Source organism: Pomacea canaliculata, linkage group LG3 (genome assembly GCF_003073045.1).
Source record: "Pomacea canaliculata isolate SZHN2017 linkage group LG3, ASM307304v1, whole genome shotgun sequence".
NCBI classification, from domain to species: Eukaryota; Metazoa; Mollusca; class Gastropoda; order Architaenioglossa; family Ampullariidae; genus Pomacea; species Pomacea canaliculata.
The window spans coordinates 20,273,340-20,296,603 of NC_037592.1; the positions used below are offsets into that span (position 1 = coordinate 20,273,340).

Consider the following 23,264-nt stretch of genomic DNA (forward strand, 5'->3'; position numbering starts at 1 on the left):
TCGTCCATCTTCGATGTTCATATTAGTGCATGAACAAAGGGAGAAGGTCATCATGAGAGATTTCGGGATCTTTCCCAGGCTCGACGGGTTCTTGTTCCTATTTTTAATGTCGCAAATGGTGAAGATCGTTATTCAAACCTATCTAGTAAGTTCCATTTTCTCAGTGATATTTGCTATTTCCTGCAACTTTTCTCTTCCATTACCTTTGTGAAATCAGTGTGCTCACTCAAGTAATCATTTTCAGGTTTATGGGTGAGTGATTGACTGCAGACAAGGTACACGAAATGTTGAAGGAGAACGACTATGGGTGTTGTACTTGTTACTGTTGTCCCTTATGGGAGGGAATGACAATCGTGAATCTCATGAAGGTGTCTAGGGGTTAAATATAGCTTATTCCCGCATCTTCACTGATGCCAGACTCATAGAGCATTGGTTTGAAGATCCTGTAAGAGGACCTTCCAGAGGAAGCCACTCCCTCATAAAGCAGTAGGGACCGTTAGTCTCGGGCCGGTCGGCAGCACATCTCCAAGCCTAGGGGTGAACACAAAATAAATTGCTTCCTACCGCGTGCAGCATCTTCCAGTAAACGCAGGGATTATCACTTTAATGGCCTCTTGAAAAGTGCTTACAAATCGATTTTTCGCACTTTTCTGTGCTAAATGCTAAGTGTCAAAGGTTAGCGGAGAACCAGACAGTCGTAGCCTGTGGCATCACGATAAAGCCAGCATCCCTCCCATCATACCAAGCCGTTTGCCTGGAGAGCTGTCCTTCGTGTGTAAGGTTTGCTTCCTGTGCGTGCTGGCTGATGGGAAATTTTCTGCTCTCACCTCCACAGGTTATTGAATTGACTGGACCCAGTCGATGTCGTAGCTGATATGATTTTCATGTGTACTTAAAGACAACGCATGCAAATTCCGTACGACCTCATTCGTACTTCTCTCCCTCTCATTTTCTTTCAGTCTCTCATTCAATCACTTCTTCTGTCACTCCTCCCTCGCTTACTTCATATATTCATCAAGACAAAACGACATGTTGCCAGATGGCAGGTAAATATTTATTGGGGGTTTACACAAACCGTGGAAATACGTTAAGATAACCGGGATGTTATAGGCATCTGCAGCATCTAACATAGGAAGGTTTTCAACAGTGAAAAAATGGAAGATAACAAAAGGTTGCATGCATGTGATTTGCCTGGGATTTGGAAACAATTATGGCCTCAGAATGTAAGTTCTCTACATGGATGACTACAAACACGGATGGCATCAATGGAAGGAAAGTCAAAGTCTAATGAAAGATTATGACTGGAAACTATTATTGTTAATCAAACAATATGATGGCGAGGATATTTTTGTCACAATATGTAGAAAAGAAAGAATGAAAGTCTCCCTTGTGTAAGTGTGCAGTATACTCGAAATACACGGTACAAGTATTTATCTCCCCCTCATAGCTTATGGTTGAGAATTTTATAGACGAAAATGTACACACAGAACAAATTACTTTTTATTTTCATTATTTTTCCATACCATGATAACTTGAAGCGGGTGTTGATATACCAGCTACGAAATACTCACACGTGGCGATGGCCTCGTAAACAGACTTATTTACTGTACACATGATCGTACGACACTGTGGCGCAGATACGAAGCGAGAGGAGGTGCATTAGCATATTGTGGACGCAAGACACTGCCACAGTCAACAGACCGTGTCTGACATCTCACGACATCTGACGACATGACTTGGCTCAGCCCATGCTCAGGGTCCCAGCCCCCTGGCCGAAACCGAATCCTTTTGGTCCGAAGTTTTTGCCATAGCAAGCTGTAAAATCAACATTTTAACCCATAGACATTATTTTTCAATATGTATGCCATGGAAACATAAAATAAATGCCATTAAAATATCAGTCTTTAATTTGCTATCAATTTAGTCACGGTACTAATGTAATAATGTTCGTCAACAGTAATGATGGTTTCCTAGAGATGACCCATGACTGTCTTTGCAATTGTCTGATTGTGGGCTTTCTTCTTGTTCTAGCACCTTAAATTTTTCTTTTAGTATTTTTTTATTGAAAATTTCACATATCTTTTCTTCCTTGTCTTCAGGTTTGTTCTCGAATAAATAAAACAAGCCTCAAATACAGAAACATAAAATCTTGGCATAGCATCGTGTATGTTATATTCTGAGGTCTGAGGATGAGGAGATTCTAAGACTTCTTTACATCCTTCGCTGGTGATCTCATGTCCTACACTGAGGTTACCCTGTATCCTATGCCCCAGTAACCTCACATCCTGCCCTCGAGTGACCTCAGATACTGAATATATTAACAACTCACTTTTGCAGTACACCTCATTCTCGTGTGCGGCCATGGTGGTGGAGTCCAGGGACTTGTGGCAGTTTTTGCAGTTGAAGCAGCTCTTGTGCCATGGCTGCAAGGAAACAAAGAGGAGACATGTAACTGTCACAGCTTACAGAAGATTATGGCAATAGGACAGTAATGTCACCAGCTTTAGAACATGCTTACATCAAAACGTTATATTAACATGATAAGAATGGGTTTACATAACGCCTACAGCGTGTTCTTGAGAAAGTTTAGCTGCAAAGTGCGGAAAGGCACGTCACCAACTCGACCTGCTAGTCAGACACTCTATAGGGAACGGTGTGTAGGCGAAGTCAAACCCGACCACCTGTTATTAAAGTATTTGATCCACGAGAAGTGTCAGGTGTGAGGGGGAGAGCGAGGACGTACCACAGTGCTGCCGATGGCGCGCTCGGCGTCGTACACAGTCTTGCCGCAGCGAGGACACTTGGGCCCGTGCTGCTGCTGGCGCCCGCACCAACCACCTGCTCCCTGGGCTTGGTGCTGCAAGACACGGCATCACACAATGACACAGGGAGAATCTCCAGAAGGTTACAGACAGAAAAACAATGAAGGGTCTCAGCCTGCGTGTTAGCTAGCAACCAGTGTGCGATTTCATTCGCTATGTTACTGTAGACACCGAGACCAAAAAACATTATATTTTGTGTATAAATAGAAAAATCTCTTCGCGCTCATGTTGTTTTCTTTATTTGTGTACATGTATACCCATTAAATGATCTGTATGTGTAAGTTCTCCAGCACAGCTCGAGTCCTCTATCATCATGGCCCAGCGGATGCATTACGGGCCAAGGTGCAAGAGGGACAATATTTATTATAGGATGTCTGAGTACTCGTTATGATTTTGTTGTCACCTGTGGCCCCAACTTTGTTTAAAATCGTAATCTAGAGTAACGCACCTTCCTCAAGGAAAATTAACTGAAACCGATGTAAAGAAACCACACATTACAAAAGACCATATGAAGAAACCTTACATTACAAAGTCCACGTGAAAAAACAAGACAGATTGTCTAAGATTACAAAATCATATCAAGAAACCACACACATTATCTAACATTTAAAAAACCCATGTAAAAAAAAAACAACCACACAAACTATCGATAACAATTAATCCTGCAAGCGCCTGACTCTTTTAAAGTATGATCCAGTCTGACTGATAACCATGAGCTATGTCTAACTCTGGTTCCACATATGTTTCACATTGTGTCTGCCTATACGTTTGTCTGATAAACATAACCATATATTTGTAACACATCAATATCCGCGCTGCAAGCATCTGACCCTGAAGAACACTGATAAACATGGGCTCTGTCTATTGTCTGACTGATACACTATGTCTGGTTCTGATATATGTCGATACCGTCTACGTCTGAACAATAAACATCCTCCCTACAGGCTTCTGACTCCAAAGGACATTGGCTCTGTCTACGTCCGACTCTAACCGAGATTATGTCCTGCATGTCTGTTGTGATAAACATCGGCTCTGCAGGCATCCGACAGAACATCATCGGTCTTGTTTACTCCTGACTGAAAACAAAATAGACCCTGCGTGTGTCTGACTGTTAAAGCATGAGCACTGCATGTGTTTGACTGTGATAAACTTCAGACCTGTCTGAGTCTGACTTTTAAACCCCACCTCTACCTATTTCTGATACCGAAAAGTTTTAGTGCAACCCCGTGATGTCAATGGATCCAAACTGTTAGGAGCTGAGCGTCTTCTCAAGACACTGCACTACAGTTTACAAGAAGTGCGCTGTCACACTGTTAAACTGTCAAACTGTCACACCAGTAACATCATGTCACACTAGGGACATGACACTCACTCCATTTCGCACTCCACGTTGCCGAATCGCTCTCCCTTGTCCATTCCCAGAGCGCCGGCACCGCCGCCGAAGCCGTAGCCCTTGGGACCGTACTTACGGCCGTGGCACACCTTGCAGAACAGCTCGCCCTCGTGCTCCGCCACGTTGGTGCTCTCTAGAAGCTTGTTGCACAAACCTGAAAGAAACCAACTCACAGTTTTAACGACACGTTTATCAAAACATAGGATACCAATATCATAAGATAATTCGTAATGAAAACTGTTGCGAACTAGCAGTTGTATTTTTGTATAATCTCATTATGGCCTACTCTCAAGTCGACATATTTTAACACATTTTTATGAAATCAAAGAAAAACAAAAATACAAGGAAACAAAGAAAAGATTTTTGCAGTGAAAGGCACACGACTGTATATGTGATGCACTGAAAGGTACTCAACTTCGTCCTCACTTGTTGCTGTGTGGAGACGCACTTACCGCACTTGAAGCAGAACTTGTGCCATTTTTGGCCGGCAGCAGGTACCTGATACTTAAGCATCTGTTTAGTTTTCATTTCTAAGTAATAGGGAACAAATAGTTATAGAAAACAAATGTTTATCGGAAAACGTATATAATTTCTTTTGTCACTAAAACAGGATGAGGAAAAAGATCCAGAAATGTTTAATATAATCGTAAAATATGTGTACTTATTGTGTGAAAAAGGCCGGGGGAGGAAGGGTGCACGGAATGAATGAAAGCATTTATGGATTCACTAAATAAAATTGTCGGTATATCGCAGTTCTCCGTTTCATTATTATAATAAAAACTTTGTAAAGCAAGTAATAGTGTTTAGTGTGTATGTTTGATGTTTGTGTATATTGCTACAGCTAACTTGTTATAACATCACGCTTTTAAAAGTAGCCAAAAGAAGCTGGCTACATTTTAAAAGTAGCCCAAAGTAGCTGGCTACTTTTTGGAAAATTGTAGCTGTAGTGTAGCCGGCTACATTTTGAAAAAAAGTAGCTGTAGCCTAGCCGGCTACAAATTAAAAGTAGCTTGCCCATCCCTGCATATATGCAGCTCTAAAATGTTCCATCTCATGTTTTAGTGTTGTAGATCCTAGTTGTGTACATGTTTCCTAACATTTACTGTTTATATTACATTACTAAATATTGTTATTACCAGTATTTTAATTTTTAAGCAAACCCTTATATACTAGAAAAATAATAAATTAATGCAAGGGCCCATTTACCCTGGGGCCCATACTGGCTTTCAGCAGCCCTGCCAGGGGCATAAGGTATGAAGCGAGGGTAAGTCGCTTCCCTGGGGCAATGCGGAAAACTCAAGGATAATTGTCTTGTTTCCAAAGTTATAAAGTGGTGTTCAGAACCCAAAAATGTTTTGTCTCTGGAACTCTAGTTACAAAGCAGTTCTAAATGTTTTGGAGTCAAGAAACATAAAGTAGCGTCCACGGTGTCTCAACACTGCTTTATAACTTTGAAAATGAGACGCTTTTCCTTAAGTGTCCTATTTTCAATGTGCAGATTAAGGTAGGTGTAAAACTAATTCTTTATGAATTTTTAATTTCTTTCTAATCAAAAGTTCCACTAGAAAAACTTTCATTATAAAATTTGTTGTACTTAAGCGCCTATAATCTTTACTAGATGACAAGTAAAAAAAGACATCATGCTACAACAGAAACAAAAAAGCATCACAAACTGGGCAATGACAATTTCTTTATTTTGGTAGGCTTGTGTCCATAACTGATGCTGGGAAAGAGGGATGAGAGGGGAAATCAATTATTAGTTTTAAAAACACGGTTACTGTAAAAAGATATCCTAATGCCCAACTTCACTGCAATTATAATGTACATTGATAGTACTAAATTAACTTTTGTTATTAATAAAATCATCATAAAATCTTGATTCTTTTTTTTTAATGTAACCATACTCGTACAAGGTAGTCATGTGTTATCACAGTGTAAGTTGAGTTAGAGTAGTGCTTCATAGGTTTTTCTTGGTAAGCGTTTATGTGACATCTGTAGCATCTTGAGCCAGTATCCAATAGATATAACATAAGTATAAGTAGATGTACAAGACATGGCTTCATTCATTATAGACCAAAGTATTATTAATTAAATTTTTAGACTTATGTTTAGCAAACAAATGAACTTTTTCAAGAATACTCTTATCCACACTCAAATGTCAGAACCATAAGATAACATGGCTTGCACTTTCAAATCCAAAAGTTGGAAAAACAAAGGTGAGCTGTGACCATTAAGAGACCACAGCACCCTAAGGATATTTACAAAACAAAACAGCTTAACAGCATGGAGCATGGGAAAAGACATAACGGGTAAACATAACTATACTAAGGTTACTGCAAATATTTAAAAGAAATATGCACCACTACTCTCGGGATGAACAATGGCTTCAATCCATGTGTGCAGGATATTTTCCATATTCAAATAGATAATTGAAAAAAGGAGAAACGATGGTGGAAGAATGCTTAAAAAGTTTCACAATCAGCCTGTCTGGCCCCTCTGCTTTCAGTGACTGGACCATCAGAATTACTTTTGCCACAGTAATAGGCTAATTAATTCTGAACCATCATCCGTGTAACACTTGACTCCACTGAAACCGTAAAGGAACTAAATATCTGTTTTATTTAATAGGTGTGTTAGGTTTCATGCAATATAAAAGTTAGTTGCAAGTTCTTCTCTGAAGAGACCTAAACTTGCGCCCCCCCCCCCAAATAATTTTGGATGAGACATACTGCCTTTCAAAGTACATAAGTGCTAGTATATTTTGTAGTTTCTGAAAAAAAGGTTTTATATTCCTTTCTCGTTGCCATGTAAGATAATTTAGCACTGATCCTGCAAGTTTTCATGAAAGTCAACAATCTTTTCCTAAATAATTGTTGACGTCTTCGAAAATCAAGCTATACATTCTTTTTGCTAAATTGACTTCTTAAAATAAGACGGACTGTTGCATCTAAGCACGATTTTGCCCCTCTGAATGTAGCCTTAACTTAAACTCGCCTACTTTTGAGCTGATTTCATAGCAACCGAATGAAAGCGAGAATTCTCGAAAAGGAGTACATACTATAGTGCATGTCCTATTGTGGTCAGCACGTGAGGCGGGAAATAGTTAAAATGAGAAACATCAAAAAAGCAAGCAAGAAGCTAGGAAAAGTAGAATTTATTTATTCCGACCAAAAGATGTTACCCAAGCAAGTATACACCGCATTGTTTGACAAAAATATTTTGATTCGGAGACAAATGACCAGCGGAGAGAAGTCGAAGGATACATGATGTCAAGTACAAAGTTCAGTTTTGGTTTTTTCTTATGGTTTCTGCTATTATCAGATTATGAATGCAATGAAAATGGTATATAATGAACATTCTGTAGTTTATTTGTTACGTGTAGAAAATAATCAGTGCTAGCTTTTATTGCGTTAACCCGATCACTGCCATACTTAGCAAAGGTAAGAAAAAGGTATCGGAAGGAGACATCTCCGATAAAATATTAGAGGTTGGTAAAACGATTTGCTTATATCATGCTGAGTGAACATGCTTCATAAATATACAGGACTATCACTTATAGACATTGGAATCAGGTTTTGATCATGTGTAACACCACATCCCAGTCCTGATGGGTCACTGGTGGCGGTTCATGTCACACGACTTTGTTGGACATTCTCCGCTTCTTGTGACATCATTCACCGTTGTTCGTGACATCGGTCACATCGTTGCAGGCCGCTCTCATTGCAGTGCATGCAGCGAAGTGCACAGAACTCCTCGGTGAAGTGGTTGCGGTGGACGGACTTCTTGCTGCCGTGACAGACGCCGCAGGGCACAAAGCGGTAGCCGCCACAACTGTCACAGTTTGTGCACGCTTGGATCTTCTGCGAATAAGAAAAAAATATAGTTAACAATTCATAAGGACTATCCGACTTTTCGTGCTTAAGTTTACGAAGAATGTCGTAACATCGGCGCTAGATTATGATGCGCCCTCGGCGAAAGATCTGTGTTATACCATGTGCCCCCTTTCCCACAGAAAGGGAACTGGTTGTAATATATTCAACAATTTATGTTCTGGTCATTAAATTATGACTCAAAGCTTTATGTTTCTTGCGTTTTTCTGTGCAGAGAAAGTAAAAAACTACAGCTGTTAGGTCTTGCTCAATAGATAAGGTAGCCAACCCAACCAATCATTATTCCAGATTTGTTGATTTTAGATAACTTTGTAATTAATTTCATCTTCGAGAAACTTCGTTCTTCACTGGTTACAGAAACTGTCAGGGTTAGTAAATTCTGAGTGACGCGGCAACATTTGACATAGTATCGAATGATATTATGTTGGACAATGAAGAATAAAACTTCTCTAGACATAATTTTAAGTTTGAGAAGGTTTTTCAGTTTTGCTAGACTTACCGGAAAGCTGTGAAAAATCTTTCTCAGTTCCTCGCTCTCGTTCAACCTCTCCAGCTCCTGAGCTCCCTGAAATAAGTGCGGGGGCTTTGTAATTGATTTATTTGAGTGACAGGTTCCAGCACAAGAAAATGTAAACCCATTACTTGCTGAACTATTGATGAATTACATAGCACATGGCATAACGTTTATAAACGAGGGCGACGCGAAAATTAGCAAAGGCACTTAAGCACGTGCACGTACGTACAACTGTAAGTCTTCTTGTAAGCACGACACTCACCCCGATGTGAAAACCATCAACAAAGATCTGTGGTAGTTCTACTGTGTCTGTGTCCAGCCGCTGTCTGACTTCTCGTTGATGCTGGCGACTCATGTACAGGTCTCTCTCTTCAAATCTCACCATGTGGGTCAGAAGAATGTTGCGGGCCGTCCGACAGCGATCGTGCGTCTCCCGCACGACTGTCATACTGGTTGTGTAGACGATGATGCTTCCCTTCTCCGACAAATGGTGATTCTGTTGAACGTGAAACATTGTTAAGTACATTTTGAGTCCAACATTATAGCAACTCTTATCTTTGTTTACAATATCTGTATGTACAACTGTTTATTTTTGGTTCATGCATTTGCTGAATGCGTTGAGATGTATATGTTGGTACGGCTCTGCCTGTACTTAATGAGTGTGTGTGTACGCATGTAATAAACGTTGAGGCTTGTTTGTTTGTTTGTTTGTTGTTTGTTTGTTTGTTTGTTTTTGTACGTTATAGTGCTCTCTCTCTCTCTCTCACAAACACACAAACAGACGTTCTCTAAATCGAGTGTACTTGTCATTTTTATGTTTAACACAGAGAAGTCTGAGACGCCCCATATGTCAAGGAAGATAATTCGAGAAAGAACTGATTTCAGGAACGTCTTCAATATGTCGAGTTGCTTATTTTTTTTTTTCCTAACCTTTTTTTGAAGACATCTTTCCTGATTTTGACCTTAGCTTATATCAACATTAAGTACCAAAGGGAAGTCAACAGTCGAGCTCTGTGATCATTACCCATCAAATCGACATATTGTTCACAACACTTTCATGTGATTACAGTGGTCTGTAGATGGATGTGAGTACGTTTTCCACAACGTCTTGGCGCTAACCTGTTTTACGCATGCGCGAACATCCCAACCCGGTTGCTAACGATCAAACCTCCTCAAGTGTATTAGTGGAAACAAACTTTAAAAAGAATATTAGTAAGCTTCAGTCCAGTAAGAGTTGACCGCAGTTCAGATACCTTTTACGTCAAAGTTGTAGTAAAGTAATTTCTTCATACATACATCTTTTTCTGTATCTGCTTCCGATATAGTACAGCTTCCAAATATAAACAGTCTGAAGCTAAATTTACCTATTGTACTATTACCCACCTTTCCCTGAAATTTGTCTGACTCCAATCTGCTTACAAAACATTAACCCCTCCCCGGTCTGACCATTTGAGGAAACAATTAGTTGGCATGTTGCTTGTCTGGAGGTTAAGGAGGAGAAGATACAGGAATCAATACAAGGATGCATGACGCGGGGCAGTTAAATATTCACCTTCAAAACCCCAAGTACAATCAGCTTTGCACTGGTCCCTACACCTCCTTGACAAACATGTACACAAGAGTGAGATCAATTTGACCAAGACATTAGAAGGTCGGCGACAGCTTTGCTTGTTCTTTACACGATGCGCACCGCCAGACACTCCAGACATCTCCTCTTTGAGCTGAGGATGATCAGACTGGGTGGAGTGGTTTTGAACGCTGTGCCCTGCCCTGGACAGCCGTGTTAAAACTGCTGAGATGTTTTTCCCAAGCCAAGTCTGCATGAAGATATGCTGAGTGTTCAACGGACACTCAAACTAAACATTTGTCTGATTTAAAAAAACAAGTGTCCACATAGTGTATTTTTTAAAGAGGAGTTCTGATCGAAACAAAATGTATTAAAAGGATTCCTTGCTGCCAGCAAATGACTGAATTTTGAACTGAAAGCTGAGAAAGACTAAATCCAGTATCATTAATTTTGCTGACCATTTAAGTAAAATACTCTTCTATGGAATGAAGAAAGAGAGAGTAAAAGGTTAGTTTTATTTACGTAGTGGAGAAGGGTCACGTGAACATGTTTGTGAGCAAATTGTGAGATATGCTGATTTGAAATCCATCAAAGCAGTCTTCATTAACTAAGATATATTTTATAAGATATCGAAATATAATATTTAGCAAGAAAGCTGGTTGTGAGCCTTAGTCACGAGACTGAAACTTTTAATCCGTTTCCTCTATCGCCAACTGACTATACTGGCTGTGCCCTACATGTGACCAAACAATGAAAAGCAAACATCATGTGCTGTTTGAATACCTAACCTACACATAGCTCAGAAAAATTGATGCTCTTCTGCTCGAAGCATGTCAATGAATGTTACATTAAACAATATAGTTGACATTATTGTAAATGTATCAAATTTCGTGTTGTAAATATTTTAAGTGATCTATACATACGTAACCCCAGCGTAGATACTCCTGAGGATAAAAAAAAACTTTATAAAAGTTTTTATTACTTCTTTAAGAGTGTCTGCTACGTGACGATAACTACTTGACCTCTATATAAATTCTGACCTCTTCATATCTCCTGGGAAGCTTCTAAGCTGGAGCACTGACAATTGTGGATGTCCTTGTGGGGTAAGGTGAAAACATACTTGGGTTGAAACAGTTCTACTGGGGTGAGTGGGGTCATTGGACTAGCGAAGGTCACATAGCCAGGCTTCGGGGAAACAACAACAGACAAAGCCTCAAGATTTACTACAACGCGGAAGAAACGAAGCAGCAATATATAGTACTGGATTGCCGAGAAAAGTGGTGATGGAGCCTCATCAATGATTGTCCTTTTCTATCTGCAACTATGCCCTGGCAATATTACGATTGTACAAGTCTGCGCTTGACATCAATTCAAGAAGACAACAAGTGGTAAACTTTAATGGCCAGCTCAACAAACTCTTACTAAGGAAGGACATGATGGTGGTTCTCGGTGGTTGGTACAGTCGGCCCAGACACTTACGACCGATGAGAGTTTTCGTCAAATATTCAGCGGACACACAGAGCACACTCGGTGCTGGCCAAAGCCAGAGTTGATGGCTTGGGTTGTTGGCCTCTCAGTTGCCTACATACACGTAAAGAGGTGAGGGGGAAAGGTCACTGATGTGTCATAAATTGTCACAGCGATAAAGGCAGCAATCAGTATTATCTGCTTTCTCTATGGTACATGCCTAAGAGCTTGAAATTGTGCTTGCAGGCAATACAGAGAGAGAGAAAACTTTCGTGTCGACAAGAAGCTTAACTGTATTAAGCCACTGAAATTTCATGTCGGGATTTCAGATGAATGACCCGTGTTTAATCAGCTAGATTCCAAGATTACATCATGGGTATGCACGTGGAAACACTTAAATGTCACCGTGAAGAGTAAATCAAATGCTTTTAGTGAAAGCTCCAATGTACGCCTTTGACAAGCTTGGAGAAAAGTAATATTTGTCAAGCCATTTATATGTATACAGCAATAAATAAATAATACTTTTATTACATTTTTACGAATATATCGAGCACACACATTGAAATAAGTTAGAACACATTGTTTTAAACTAGTTCATTATTAAAGGCACTTACAATTATTACAATTACAATTATTATTGGGTTTTTGGTTGAGCTGATTAATAATATGCAGTTCATGTGAAAGTCCCTGCAGTTACACATATTTACAACTGAATAAAAAGGACTTTACTCTTTCAGACCACACCACCCCCGCTGTCCAGTTCCCCTCACTCGGAAAAAAATGTCATTAGACATTAATTTTAGTCATTCTTAGCAACATCAGCTGAGAGATGTCCTCCCTGCCAGAGCATGGTCAACAGTGGAATAGCCAGACACGTGCTGGAAGTGACTACATTTTTCACACGAGGTTCTCTCCGACATCTTGCGCTCATCTCGGGATGTTCATAAGCGGGTTGCCAGCCTCATGACCCTTGACCTCCACATTGCGAAAGCGAAAGCACGCAAAGGCAATCAATAGCAGCGTGTAGCTTGGCAGTCACTGTGTGTACAGAGGAATGATGCCTTTCTCTTGTACTTCGTGAAAGATCGAAGAAAGAGCACTGGTTACATCCAGGGTAAGATGAATTTTATGTCTGCATATTAAAGCACACAAAAGATGAAAACAATTCTATTTTCGGGTTAGGTAAGGGGTAGTTGCGCTGGGGGCTGCTTGCTGTTTCTCTAACTAGAACTGTGCTGGTCACTGCTGGGATGGAGAATGTACTGGTTGTGATGGGTAGTCTCACTCCTCTGCCCTCAGGCACATGCTGGCTCTAGGCCAGGGGTGGGCAAGCTACGCCCCGACGCCTTTGGTCAATTAATGTGAGTCATGGCTCATGGCTAGAACTTTGAGACCGGACCGCGAAATGAAAAAAAAAAAACTTTGTCTACTCCTGGACTTGGCGGCCTTGTGTAGATCTCTCGATATATATAAGTTGACTGCCATCTAGGCGTATTCACTGTTCTTTATCTAACCACACAGCCCTAAAAAGAGAAAGAAAAAACCCAGTGCGCGCGACACGAGGAATCGTTGTGTTCATGCGATCGTCAGCTTGCCTGTTCCGGTGCCAGTCTCTTCACTGCATCAGTTCGTGTATACATACCTTTGACCAGATATTCTCACTTTTCTACTATATACACACACACATATACAAGTTGTGTCCCTTTAACTCTGGTTCCTGGTGTGTGTACGTCACACCCCACTTAGTAATCTACTGGGAGCTCGAGCCCATATTGTTGCCTTTTCTTTATAGACTCTCTCTCTCCTCCGCCCCCCCCCCTTTATGTTCGTGCGCGCGCGTATGTGTTTTAAAGAGAGAATTAAATACATAAACCACTTCTACATAAGCGATTAAGCACGTGTGCTTCTTGTCACGTTTCATTTTCTTCTTTCTCTTTCTCTTTCTCTCTCTTTCAAACACACTCACACGAGCTCGCATGCGTACAGTTTGAAATACGGACTTTAGTAGGGAACATTGTACCCTTCGATACCAAAAACAATTCAGAACTTAAGGGCTGCAGTTAGGTGAAAAATCACGGGGTATTTTAAAGATAACTCATTTTAAGATCTGGCAAGACATATACAAATAAAAACTCATATCTTCAAATTTGAAAGATAAACTATCAGCATCACCGTCATTGTCATCATGATCTGGTCCGTCTGTCGACATATACGTCTGTCTTGCTATTAAATTATGATTCTGCACACATCACGTACCTTGAATGTTCCGGAAGCGACGTATGTTGTGATGCCGGCTCGTACTCTGTTCCGAAAGCCTCGAACTGTGCCCTTGGCGCTGACGATCTGCTGCTCCTCCAGATTCCTCGTGTCACGAATGTCCCGCAGCCCCACGAATGTACTGTCCCCACTGCCGACATTGCATGTGTCTTTAATGTGGATGTGGAACATCTCCGGCATGTTGTTTGAAGCCGTCATCGCCAGAAGCGATTCGTCTTCCGAGATGCTGGCCATAGAGATGGTGCGACGAGCGTTTTCCTGCATGAGGACGGCCTGTCGTCTGCGATGTCGTCACGTGTACAGGTAAGACTGTGAGTTCCAGGTACTTGAGTCCAGGCCTGCTCCCCTCGACACGCTTCTGTTGTCACTGGCACTGCAGAAGGTGCGCGAACTGTACTTTGCTTCATGACCCTGTCTGCGAGGTCTGCGCTGAGGGTGGCGAGCTGTATCTAACTGATGAATCACAAAGCATCGGGTACGGCTCGGAATCATGGGAATCGAGCAACGAAATGCTGCTGCGAGGCAACGGAACTCTGTTATTTGAACCAGAATAATCTTCAGGTGGGAGCGTTGGTAGAGAGGCAATAAATTCCTCCAGGCTGTTGTCTTTTATGCCTAGTTTTCCATGTCCGTTGAGACCCGCAGCAATTTCTTGATTGGTGCCATAATAGCTCGCTGCATTCGGAGATGGCGAGGACATCAAAGACACTCCAGTGTCCGCATTGTAAGACTTACGCTGCATGTTGGAGTGGTCAGTGACAGTCGAAAATTCGGATGGAGAGGTCACCGACAATGATTTTAATCTGTCAGAGACAATGGTTATAGTTGTGGAATAGCCAGGCGATGAAGAAGATGCTGAAGTGTTGGTTTTTATTTTAACCCCTTTGTCGGGTATTCTTTGCGTGGCTGTGGGCTTCATGTCAGACTCGAAGTGGTGTTTGCTTGAGCTTTAAGGACAGGTCCAGAGCTTGGTGACACCACTCACGCTTGGCGGAGCGGTTTCCGACAGCCGACAGGAGGCAAACAGGAGCAGACGACAGCTTCGGCTGAATCAAAACAATCAACTTCAGCAAATCACGGGGAAATACAGCTATAATGAGTTTTGCCTTCACTTAAGCTGTATCATTGGGTAGGATTTATCCAGTTCAATAACATATACAGTAAGGCTGGCGATTCACAAGTATGTAAACCTCAGATACAAAAATAGTTTGAATTACTGAAGTACAGTGTGTAATAATGATTACTTCGCCAACGATACCATTCACAGGCTTCGCTTTGTAGAAACTATGGACTGGCAAGTCGATCGTACAGGTGATCGATACAATCATTCGTCACATTTGCAGATGGTCAGGTCTCACCAGGGGATCGCTAGAAGAAATATCGATGACTGGATACAAGGTTACAAGTGCAGTCCACACCTAGGTCCTCGTTCCTGTTTACTCTCAGTATTCCTGTTATCCCCGCCCACAACGTGACGGCGCTGACAAAATGTCGTCTGCAACAGCCGCAGGTGCCATTGAAGTAGCAGACCTCCCCACAGCTCTACAGGTATGAAGCTGGGACGGTGTGAACCACACGGTGACACTAGGGATACAAAAATCTTGCACAGTTTACCTGCGGCGGCAGATAAGCGACACGAGCAGATTGACACAAGCAGTTTCTCGTCGGGTGTGGCTTCCAGCGCCCAGTCCTCGTCTGCTCAGGCGCGCCCTGAGAAAAAAAAAAAAAAAAACGAACACGTGACTGACGTCAGCGAGAACCCATCGAGCTCGATCCCCTTACTTATAACGGATATAGGAGTTTAGCTTACGCCTGTCCTTCGCTTTTGAGTTGTACAGGCAGAAGTGTATCAAATATAAAAGTATTGAAGTAAAACATGAGCAGGATACGCAAATAGGCAGCGAATGTTACAGGTCTATATATATACTTGAAGTGAAAGTACTGGAAAGAATTGAAAGGAGCGGAGGGGGAGTGAGATGGGTGTTTTACGCCGGGTCAGCAGCTAAAGTTATATCACGGCAAAGCAGCCAGCCCTGTAAACAGGTCACATGCAGAGATAGAACAGCTTGCCTGAGACGAAATCTGAACCCAGGACAGCTAATCCTCACTGTATTGTGAAAGACGCTAACCGTTGTGCCACCGGACCACACGAACTAGTATAGGAAAAAAATATACTGACATGACAAAATTTTAATAGATTCTTAATCCAGAAGGCTAGCAGAGATCTGATGAATACAAAAGTGCAAGGTGTAAAGATTAAGAACAATTAATTATAAAACAAATTACATCTATTTAGCAATCGAAGTTTAAAAGTATTCTACACGCAAAATCTTTTTTTAATTGCTTAAAAGAGCAACATTACTAATAAAACAATGGCGATTTTAGTAGTCTTAATTTATAAGTGGAACTGAAGAGTTAAGAAATATTAGGATGCTAATAATGTCATGCCTGGGCAGAGGGGACAGACTAGGTATAGAGATAAAAATATGGAAGCCAAAAAAAGAGGCTGGCTGCAAATGATGACAACAGTGTTGTCGAGAGTTGAACTCATGATGACATGGCCTTCCTTGTGCCCGTCTGTAATCAAACTGTTTGGAAATATCAGCATAACCCGAACTTTACTTTCCCCAACCCTTGCCTAAAGGATTTTCCTGTCACGAAGAACGTCTGGAACCAAAATGTTTTACTCCCACCTCGAGCCCTCTAACCAGATACAATTAACTCACCCACAAAAGAAGTCAACACCACAGACTTCATAACTACACATGAAAATGTTTACTCTGTGAAGCCTCAGTAAGAGAGCTGGGGCTTTAATTATATTAATTAGTCGTATCTTTGTACAAACCTAGCGAAACGATTTTGAGCCTTGTCTATACTTGGCGATGTTTGCAGACTTGTTTCTCAAGAACGGAAGGGAGGTAGTTAACTCACATTCCTGGAAATAGTATCTTGCACTAAGCTAAACCTAGTCATTAAGTGAAATAGTATCTTACACTAAGCCAAGCCCAGTCATTAAGCGAAATTTTGTCGCGCTACAAAGACTTTTAAAGTTTCACTGGCTTTTCAGCAAGCTTTCCTCACAAAGGTTTAACTTTTTTCTGAAACGGTCGAAACGCCTCAACACAATATAGAGTAACAGGTGTCAAAGTTCAAAATGCGAACATGTCGAAACACGCAGAGAGTAGAGCTCAGTATGTGCACATGTCAGAATACAGGCAGTAGTAGAAGATTAATCTTTCTCTCCTTGTTTACATGAACTGAGGTGAAACAAAATCTTCCTGGCTTTCCTTCAATAAATTAAAGATCAAGCATTCCAAACATGCGGTGTGCACTCAGGGAAACTGAGTTATCGACAGGGTATCAAGATATCTACTTGAATTTACTTTCTCTCAGATAACAGGACTGGCTCATTATTGCATGTCATGTAAATCCACTTAATCGTTTATATTTCACCCGTTGGGATCATGAAGAATCAACCCTAGACACTTCAAAATGACATGTGGTCCATATTGTTTGTTACAACTCAATGTTCCACGTTAAAGATGACTAGAAGTCGATGTGTTGTTTTCACTCCTTGCTTATTAAGTGAATAATACCATTTGCTGTGAGCGGTGGTATGTTCTGATCGTTCAATCTGTGACAGGTAGTCCGTTTGTTTTGAATTAGTTCGTGTAATTCAGGGGTGGGCAATTAATTTTCCCAAGGGGCCGCATGAGAAATTGGGATGTTTTTAGAAGGCCGGACTAATACAGTTAACTCAGTTTTACCCAATACTGTATATGTAGTATATATACTGGCGGGCGGGCCATCGGGCGGGCCGGTCAGAGACAGGAAGCGGGCCGGCCTTTGCCCAGGTCTGGTGTAATTTCTCCAAGTACTATGTCTAGAATTTATGCAAATTGCAGTGGCTACTTCTGACGAGAATTCGTGATCAGGTAGATCCGCCTACAGGTAGGCTATAAATCAGGCTATTTTTAGACAATAGATTGGGCTATAGTAATTTTTTTTTCACACCACTTCTCCTAAAGAGTACACAATAAACACACAAGCGAGGGTGAAATTACCGCCTCTTAAAACAGCTTTAAAGTCTTGAATGTGACTGACATTTTGCTCGTAAATGAGCAATAGAGTCCACTCAGAATATGTTACTGTAATAAGAAATTTATTAAATAGCTTTGTACAATCATGGACCTGGTCCCAGCAGAGGGAATCTACAACATTCTCCCAAATGGTTTAAAATAAGATCAGACGATTTTTATTTCACGAAGTTATTGAAAAATTGTTTTCTGCATGAGAAATACAGAATGTATAAGGTCTCTTTCTGCAATGAAAAATATTACTTCATTATGATGCAAGGATTGTGTTACCGTGTGTTAAGTTTAGACTGAGCGGTTGTGCACAACACCAAAATCACATCAACACAAAGCCTGCGCCATCAGAGGTCAGTTTAACTATGTTCGAGTTTAAATTACTAGAGATTACTTCAATATTGAAAGAAAAAGATAAATATCTGCACACTACTTTCAGTTTCTCTGGGGTTGTTTTTAACTAGTTCAGGTCCTACCTGACTGATCGCCTCCACTCTCAGAAATTTGTATTTACATTTTAGCCTGCACCTTTACGGTCCGGGGTTGCCTCAAGGCTTTGCTCTTGGACCTCTTTCATTCACAGTATACAACCAATAATTTGGGCCTTCAGTCTCACATGTCTGCTGATGATGCACAGATGCTAGTGTCTGGCCTCGCTTTCACGTTTCAGCAGGTCTGCATCGCCACACAATACACAGTAGACTCAGTAACAGCCTGAATGTCTATCAACACATCGAAAATAAATGATGACAACCCTGAGATCCTTGCAACAGCTTCTAAAAATAATATGAAATGTGTGCCATCCTGTATTTTACTTTCTCTCGAATTAACGTTCTCTCTCTCCCTCCTCTCTGTCACCGGGCCATCCGGAATCTTGGTGTTATCATCGCCCCTTATTATCTCGCATGACCGCAACCTGTAAATCCCTTCCTCTTGAGCCTTGTAGGATCAGGCACATCCGACCCTTCCTGTCAGTTTTACCTTCTGTGTTGTCGAGGCTGGATTACTGCAATTCTGTTCTCTCTAACCGTCAAAGGGCTCAGATTAATGTGCTCGTAGGTGAAAAGGCAGATTATGATGCATCCATTACTTCACTGGCTGTTAGTCTGAGCTGGCATTGACTACATCCGTTGACTACCATTGTCTTCACGGCTTGGCCCCAACAGATCTTAGGTCTGCTTGCATTGCCACGCATCAGATGGAGAAATTGTCATTTGTCTTCTCAGGTTCCTTTGTTTGGAATTCTATAACGGTCTAGTTAGAATATTTGGAAAAAGCATTCTACATTATCATTAGCCATTTTTAAAGCATTAGCTTCTCTCATTTTGCAAACTTTCTATATTCTGGAGCAAATTGACTTCAAATAACTTTAAAAAAAAAAGCAAAGGCGATGGATTTCCCCTTCCGGTACCCCACATGAATTTGTAAAATATTGTGAACGACACTTGTATATCCTAGCACAAGATTTTGCCTTGGCATACATATTTTTCATGGTTTGAAGAAAATTCCCATTCACATGTACTCTGAGCAGATTTGACAACGAAAGAATCTGTTAATTTTTAACAACTTACAGTTGCTATTTGGCAGCTAATAAAAGGACGAAAAATGCTAAAGTTTAAATCGTAGAAGAGTCGCATGAAAAAGTTTAAAACTTTTTAAAACCACACAGATGTAGAGAGGCTAAGATATTTACAGCCAAGAAAGAACATAAACGTCTATTTTAACTTTTAAAAGTGTATTAAAAAATACAACTATAGTTGCTAAAAGACAACATAAACAATCTATAAAAGTGTTGGAAAATAGCTCGTGTTTAATGTGCTCGCACACATGAACACAATAACACCTAGTCCTCGATTCTCTTTTGCACAGGTGGGTTGAAGCACTGCGTGACAGGTGTACGTACCAAAGTCAAGGAAGTTCTGTATACTTCCTTGTTCGTTATCTCCTTATCTACTCCTTCGTGTCGAGTGCGACTGAGTGCTATATCGGTTCTTTTGTGAAAATGACTTAGCAAATACGGTAGATAACATTACATACACATTTTTTGGCTGATGGGAAAAAGTAATAATTGCTTAGGGGGGCTAAAAAAAAAAAAAGAAAGAAAAATTATTAAACAACATACCGAGTATCACCGCAGACGGATGTCGGGCCGTGGCACAGCACACCCCCTGCTGCACTGAGCACTCACTCAATGTCGTGTAGTGTCTGACCCCATTATCTCTCTGTGGGGTGAATAAAATGACACACAGGTAACACCCAGGGTTTTACTGCCTCCATAAAGGTGTATTTTGCACAGAGACAGCACCCGTTAAACTGATTTATGATTATGTGTGGCTGTGTTGTTTAAGGTAACTGTCGGAGTTAGACATATCTGTTGCACTTTACAAGAGTTCAAGATCTCTTCCCGTCCCTGTCCGCCTCTCCTTGTCCCCTTTCTTGTATCTTAAGTACTCCGAGTTAGCATATTGACTGACTTTCTTGTTTTTTAAAGGAGGAAGTGTGTGCTGGCGATGCATCCTTAAATATGTTCCTACTTTTTGTGGAAGTGAGAGTGCGGGTTATATGTTACTGGGGCAGTTGTCATCTTAAACGCAAAGAATAATGTAAAAAGAAAAAATATTTAGTTGTGACAGTAGCTGAAAATCCTACACGCGAAAGCAGTGTCCCTTCGCCTAACAGACTGAGGGAAGGTCTTTGTTTTTTTCCCCAAATCTACTTGTAATTTTATTAGCGACTTAAATATTTACTTCTCTTGCGTGTGTTCTTTATATAATAATAATAAAATATGTAGAGCCCATTCCTCCGTGGTGAGGTAAGCTCAACGTGCTTATGCTAAACCGAAGGAAACATCAGACAAACAAAACTGACTGTTCACTTCGTTCAGGTGGCTGTCCTCGATGATGATCAACAGGACATATATAGTTAAAGACTACACGGACAAGGAGACAATAGCTGGAGCACGGTACGAACTCACAAACAGAACGACCACACCCTCCTGCACTTCACTTCCACAACAACAGGGTGACCTGCGAACTATGCGCAGCTCTCCGAGGTAAAAGGTCATTTGGTTGACGTGTTGACGTGTGACAACGAACAAACATGACCCTTCGAGCGCGTGTAGTTTCAGTAGCAAGTACCAGTGTATTGTTTCATAAGGTGTAATAATGATCAAGGTACTCTCACATAATACATTTTCTTTCTTATTAAAATGCACATACCATGGTGCTTACTTAATTCGGTTTTGTATTTCTTGCGATTCTTCTAACAGTTTCTTCAGAGGTTAGCTGGTAAACCTTTTTGAATTTTTATGAAATCTTTTTATTGTTTTTTTTTTAAATTTACTTCATGTAAATAACATGGTTCTCAATTGTATTATAACGATTACGGATAGTCGACAGAAACTATAAAGAAACATGCAACTCGTGATGCATTTTAAAGTCACAAATTATTAGACGGTAGGGAGTTTTAAAAGAAGTAAATGTTAGTTTGGAAGTAGTATGTAAACAATAATTATGAATTCTGTGTTGACAGGATGTTAGTTTCGCCCTGTACCATGATACCGTGCATTGCATGCATCAGTGATGACGCTTCCGAGGGAAAAAAAAACAACTCTTGCCCCAGGCCACCCACAAATCGGGAGGGCGACCGACCCTCCCCTAGCATCCTATCATGCATGGAATGGCAGTTAAACTGCGAAATAAACATAACTTGCCGGATGAATAAGCAGTCGCGGGCCAGTTGATGGCGGTCCGACCAGGACGAGGCCTTGTGTCACTACCAGCTGCCCACATTAAAACAACATCATGTTTCCAGTGACAGAACAAACACACATTGGACAGCCGTGTTTACAGTTCTTGCCCTGGGGCGGGGAGGGGAGGACCCCTGGTAAACATTTTTCCTGTGTTCACAGTACTGGCCATGAGCTAAGGGCGGCTAACCCTAAAATTCCAGTAGTGCTGAAGACAGAGGGTTGGACAAGACGAACTCTAACCTCCACACCACGTGGCACTTTGACACAGAATCCACAGGAATGGTGCTGACTCTGAAAAGATCCATTACGCGTGTGAATGGAGTCCACCCTCAGCGAATGGAGGTTTTTTAAACTCATCCTGTGGAGACGAGATGAGACAAAACATTAACTAGCAAACGTATCAACAAAATCAAAGATAACCCTAATATCACCATCATGCACTTGAAGCAGACACACTAACCTTCTTCTACTCATGCAGTTGGCAAACAACAGCAACATCAGACTTGGCATTCTGCACTGACGATATTCATAGGAAACTCTGCAAACAGCTGGAAACACTGCAAGGAGAAAGTGGCCAACATCCAGCACATCTTATCATCCCAGGAAACGTGGTACCAGACTGATCCTTCTTACAGTTTGCATTATGGAATTACAAGAAGGTACAATCAGTTCACAGGGTCACCACAATGGAAGTCTCACTGTTGTCAAAGATGATAGCAACGTACGACGAAGGAGCATTGCTTCCTTTGTCAGTTTTCCCCAAGTATATCTAGAGGACCGACCCTGGTGTTTACCCTAAACATGCCGGGTTATTGCCGGTGGTAACGGGTTGGTCCTCGTCTCATTCGAGCCAGTCCACCACACTGTATGTTTGGTCATTTTTGCATCAGCTCGCTCGTGGTTCCACAGCACTTGCATCGTCATGCGAGCAAAAACAGTCGAGGGCAAAGGCGACAGGGAGCAGTGCCGGTGAGTTCCATCACACGGGCTCGCGTTTGAGACACTCAGATCCACATCGACCACGTGGAGCTACAATGTCGGTCGCTCAAATGTTCTTCTCCACAACAATAAAAACAAGAGCGTTCACTGGTACTTAATGCCAGTCAATAGAGGCGATTGTGCCTCGTAAACAAAAGCCCGTGCGGACATTTGGAGAAATAAAAAGACTTAGCCAGCACAGGGACCGAACTCGCAATAGGTATATATTGGCATCTCCTTCAATAATTATGTTGTCTGATCACAGCGATCGTGTCGAATTGCTTTACCTAAAAGATTCAAAAATAGAGTCGTACCAATCATTTTTTCCTCTTCAAATATTTTGTAACCATTCGTGTAAATAACTGCACATCATTCACCCAACGGTAGCTGAATTCCAACGATGCTTCGTCAGCATGAACGATTTCTCTCTGATCACGGGTGGATCTTTGGGAAACCGTTGCTTGCCTAACCCGAATACCTCCTCCCATGTACCATCGAATCAGAATGTTTACTAGTC

The 23,264-nt window shown here is 41.2% G+C and overlaps 2 protein-coding genes across 6 annotated transcripts; both read right to left on the reverse strand.

Moving 5' to 3' along the window:
* Positions 1 to 1,030: 1,030 nt before the first annotated feature.
* LOC112559554 (cysteine and glycine-rich protein 1-like) lies at positions 1,031 to 5,463 on the reverse strand. Its single transcript, XM_025230885.1, is given in 7 exon segments — positions 1,031 to 1,815; positions 2,330 to 2,423; positions 2,744 to 2,827; positions 2,830 to 2,857; positions 4,195 to 4,369; positions 4,668 to 4,728; positions 5,422 to 5,463. Coding segments are annotated over 7 exon segments (558 nt in total). The 3' UTR covers positions 1,031 to 1,741.
* A 422-nt stretch (positions 5,464 to 5,885) lies between these two features.
* LOC112558623 (glutaredoxin domain-containing cysteine-rich protein CG31559-like) lies at positions 5,886 to 20,433 on the reverse strand. 5 transcript variants are annotated; one of them, XM_025229188.1, is made up of 6 exons: positions 20,141 to 20,433; positions 15,289 to 15,640; positions 13,910 to 14,976; positions 8,882 to 9,115; positions 8,605 to 8,670; positions 5,886 to 8,075 (listed from the first exon to the last, which is right to left on the reverse strand). In XM_025229188.1, exons 3-6 carry the CDS (start codon positions 14,192 to 14,194, stop codon positions 7,890 to 7,892), a joined length of 771 nt encoding a protein of 256 aa, XP_025084973.1. In that variant the 5' UTR covers positions 14,195 to 14,976; positions 15,289 to 15,640; positions 20,141 to 20,433; the 3' UTR covers positions 5,886 to 7,889. The 5 variants fall into 5 exon arrangements, with proteins under 5 accessions (XP_025084973.1, XP_025084972.1, XP_025084969.1 ...); XM_025229187.1 differs by having other exon boundaries at positions 15,175 to 15,640; XM_025229184.1 differs by having other exon boundaries at positions 13,910 to 15,640.
* Positions 20,434 to 23,264: the final 2,831 nt, after the last annotated feature.

Coding starts and splice junctions, on each gene's coding strand:
- LOC112558623 (XM_025229188.1), bottom strand. CDS start 14,194: ATGCAGGAAAACGCTCGTCGCACCATCTCTATGGCCAGCATCTCGGAA. Junction 8,671..8,881: donor TTGATGGTTTTCACATCGGG/GTGAGTGTCGTG, acceptor CACTTATTTCAG/GGAGCTCAGGAGCTGGAGAG. Junction 8,076..8,604: donor AGATTTTTCACAGCTTTCCG/GTAAGTCTAGCA, acceptor TCTTATTCGCAG/AAGATCCAAGCGTGCACAAA.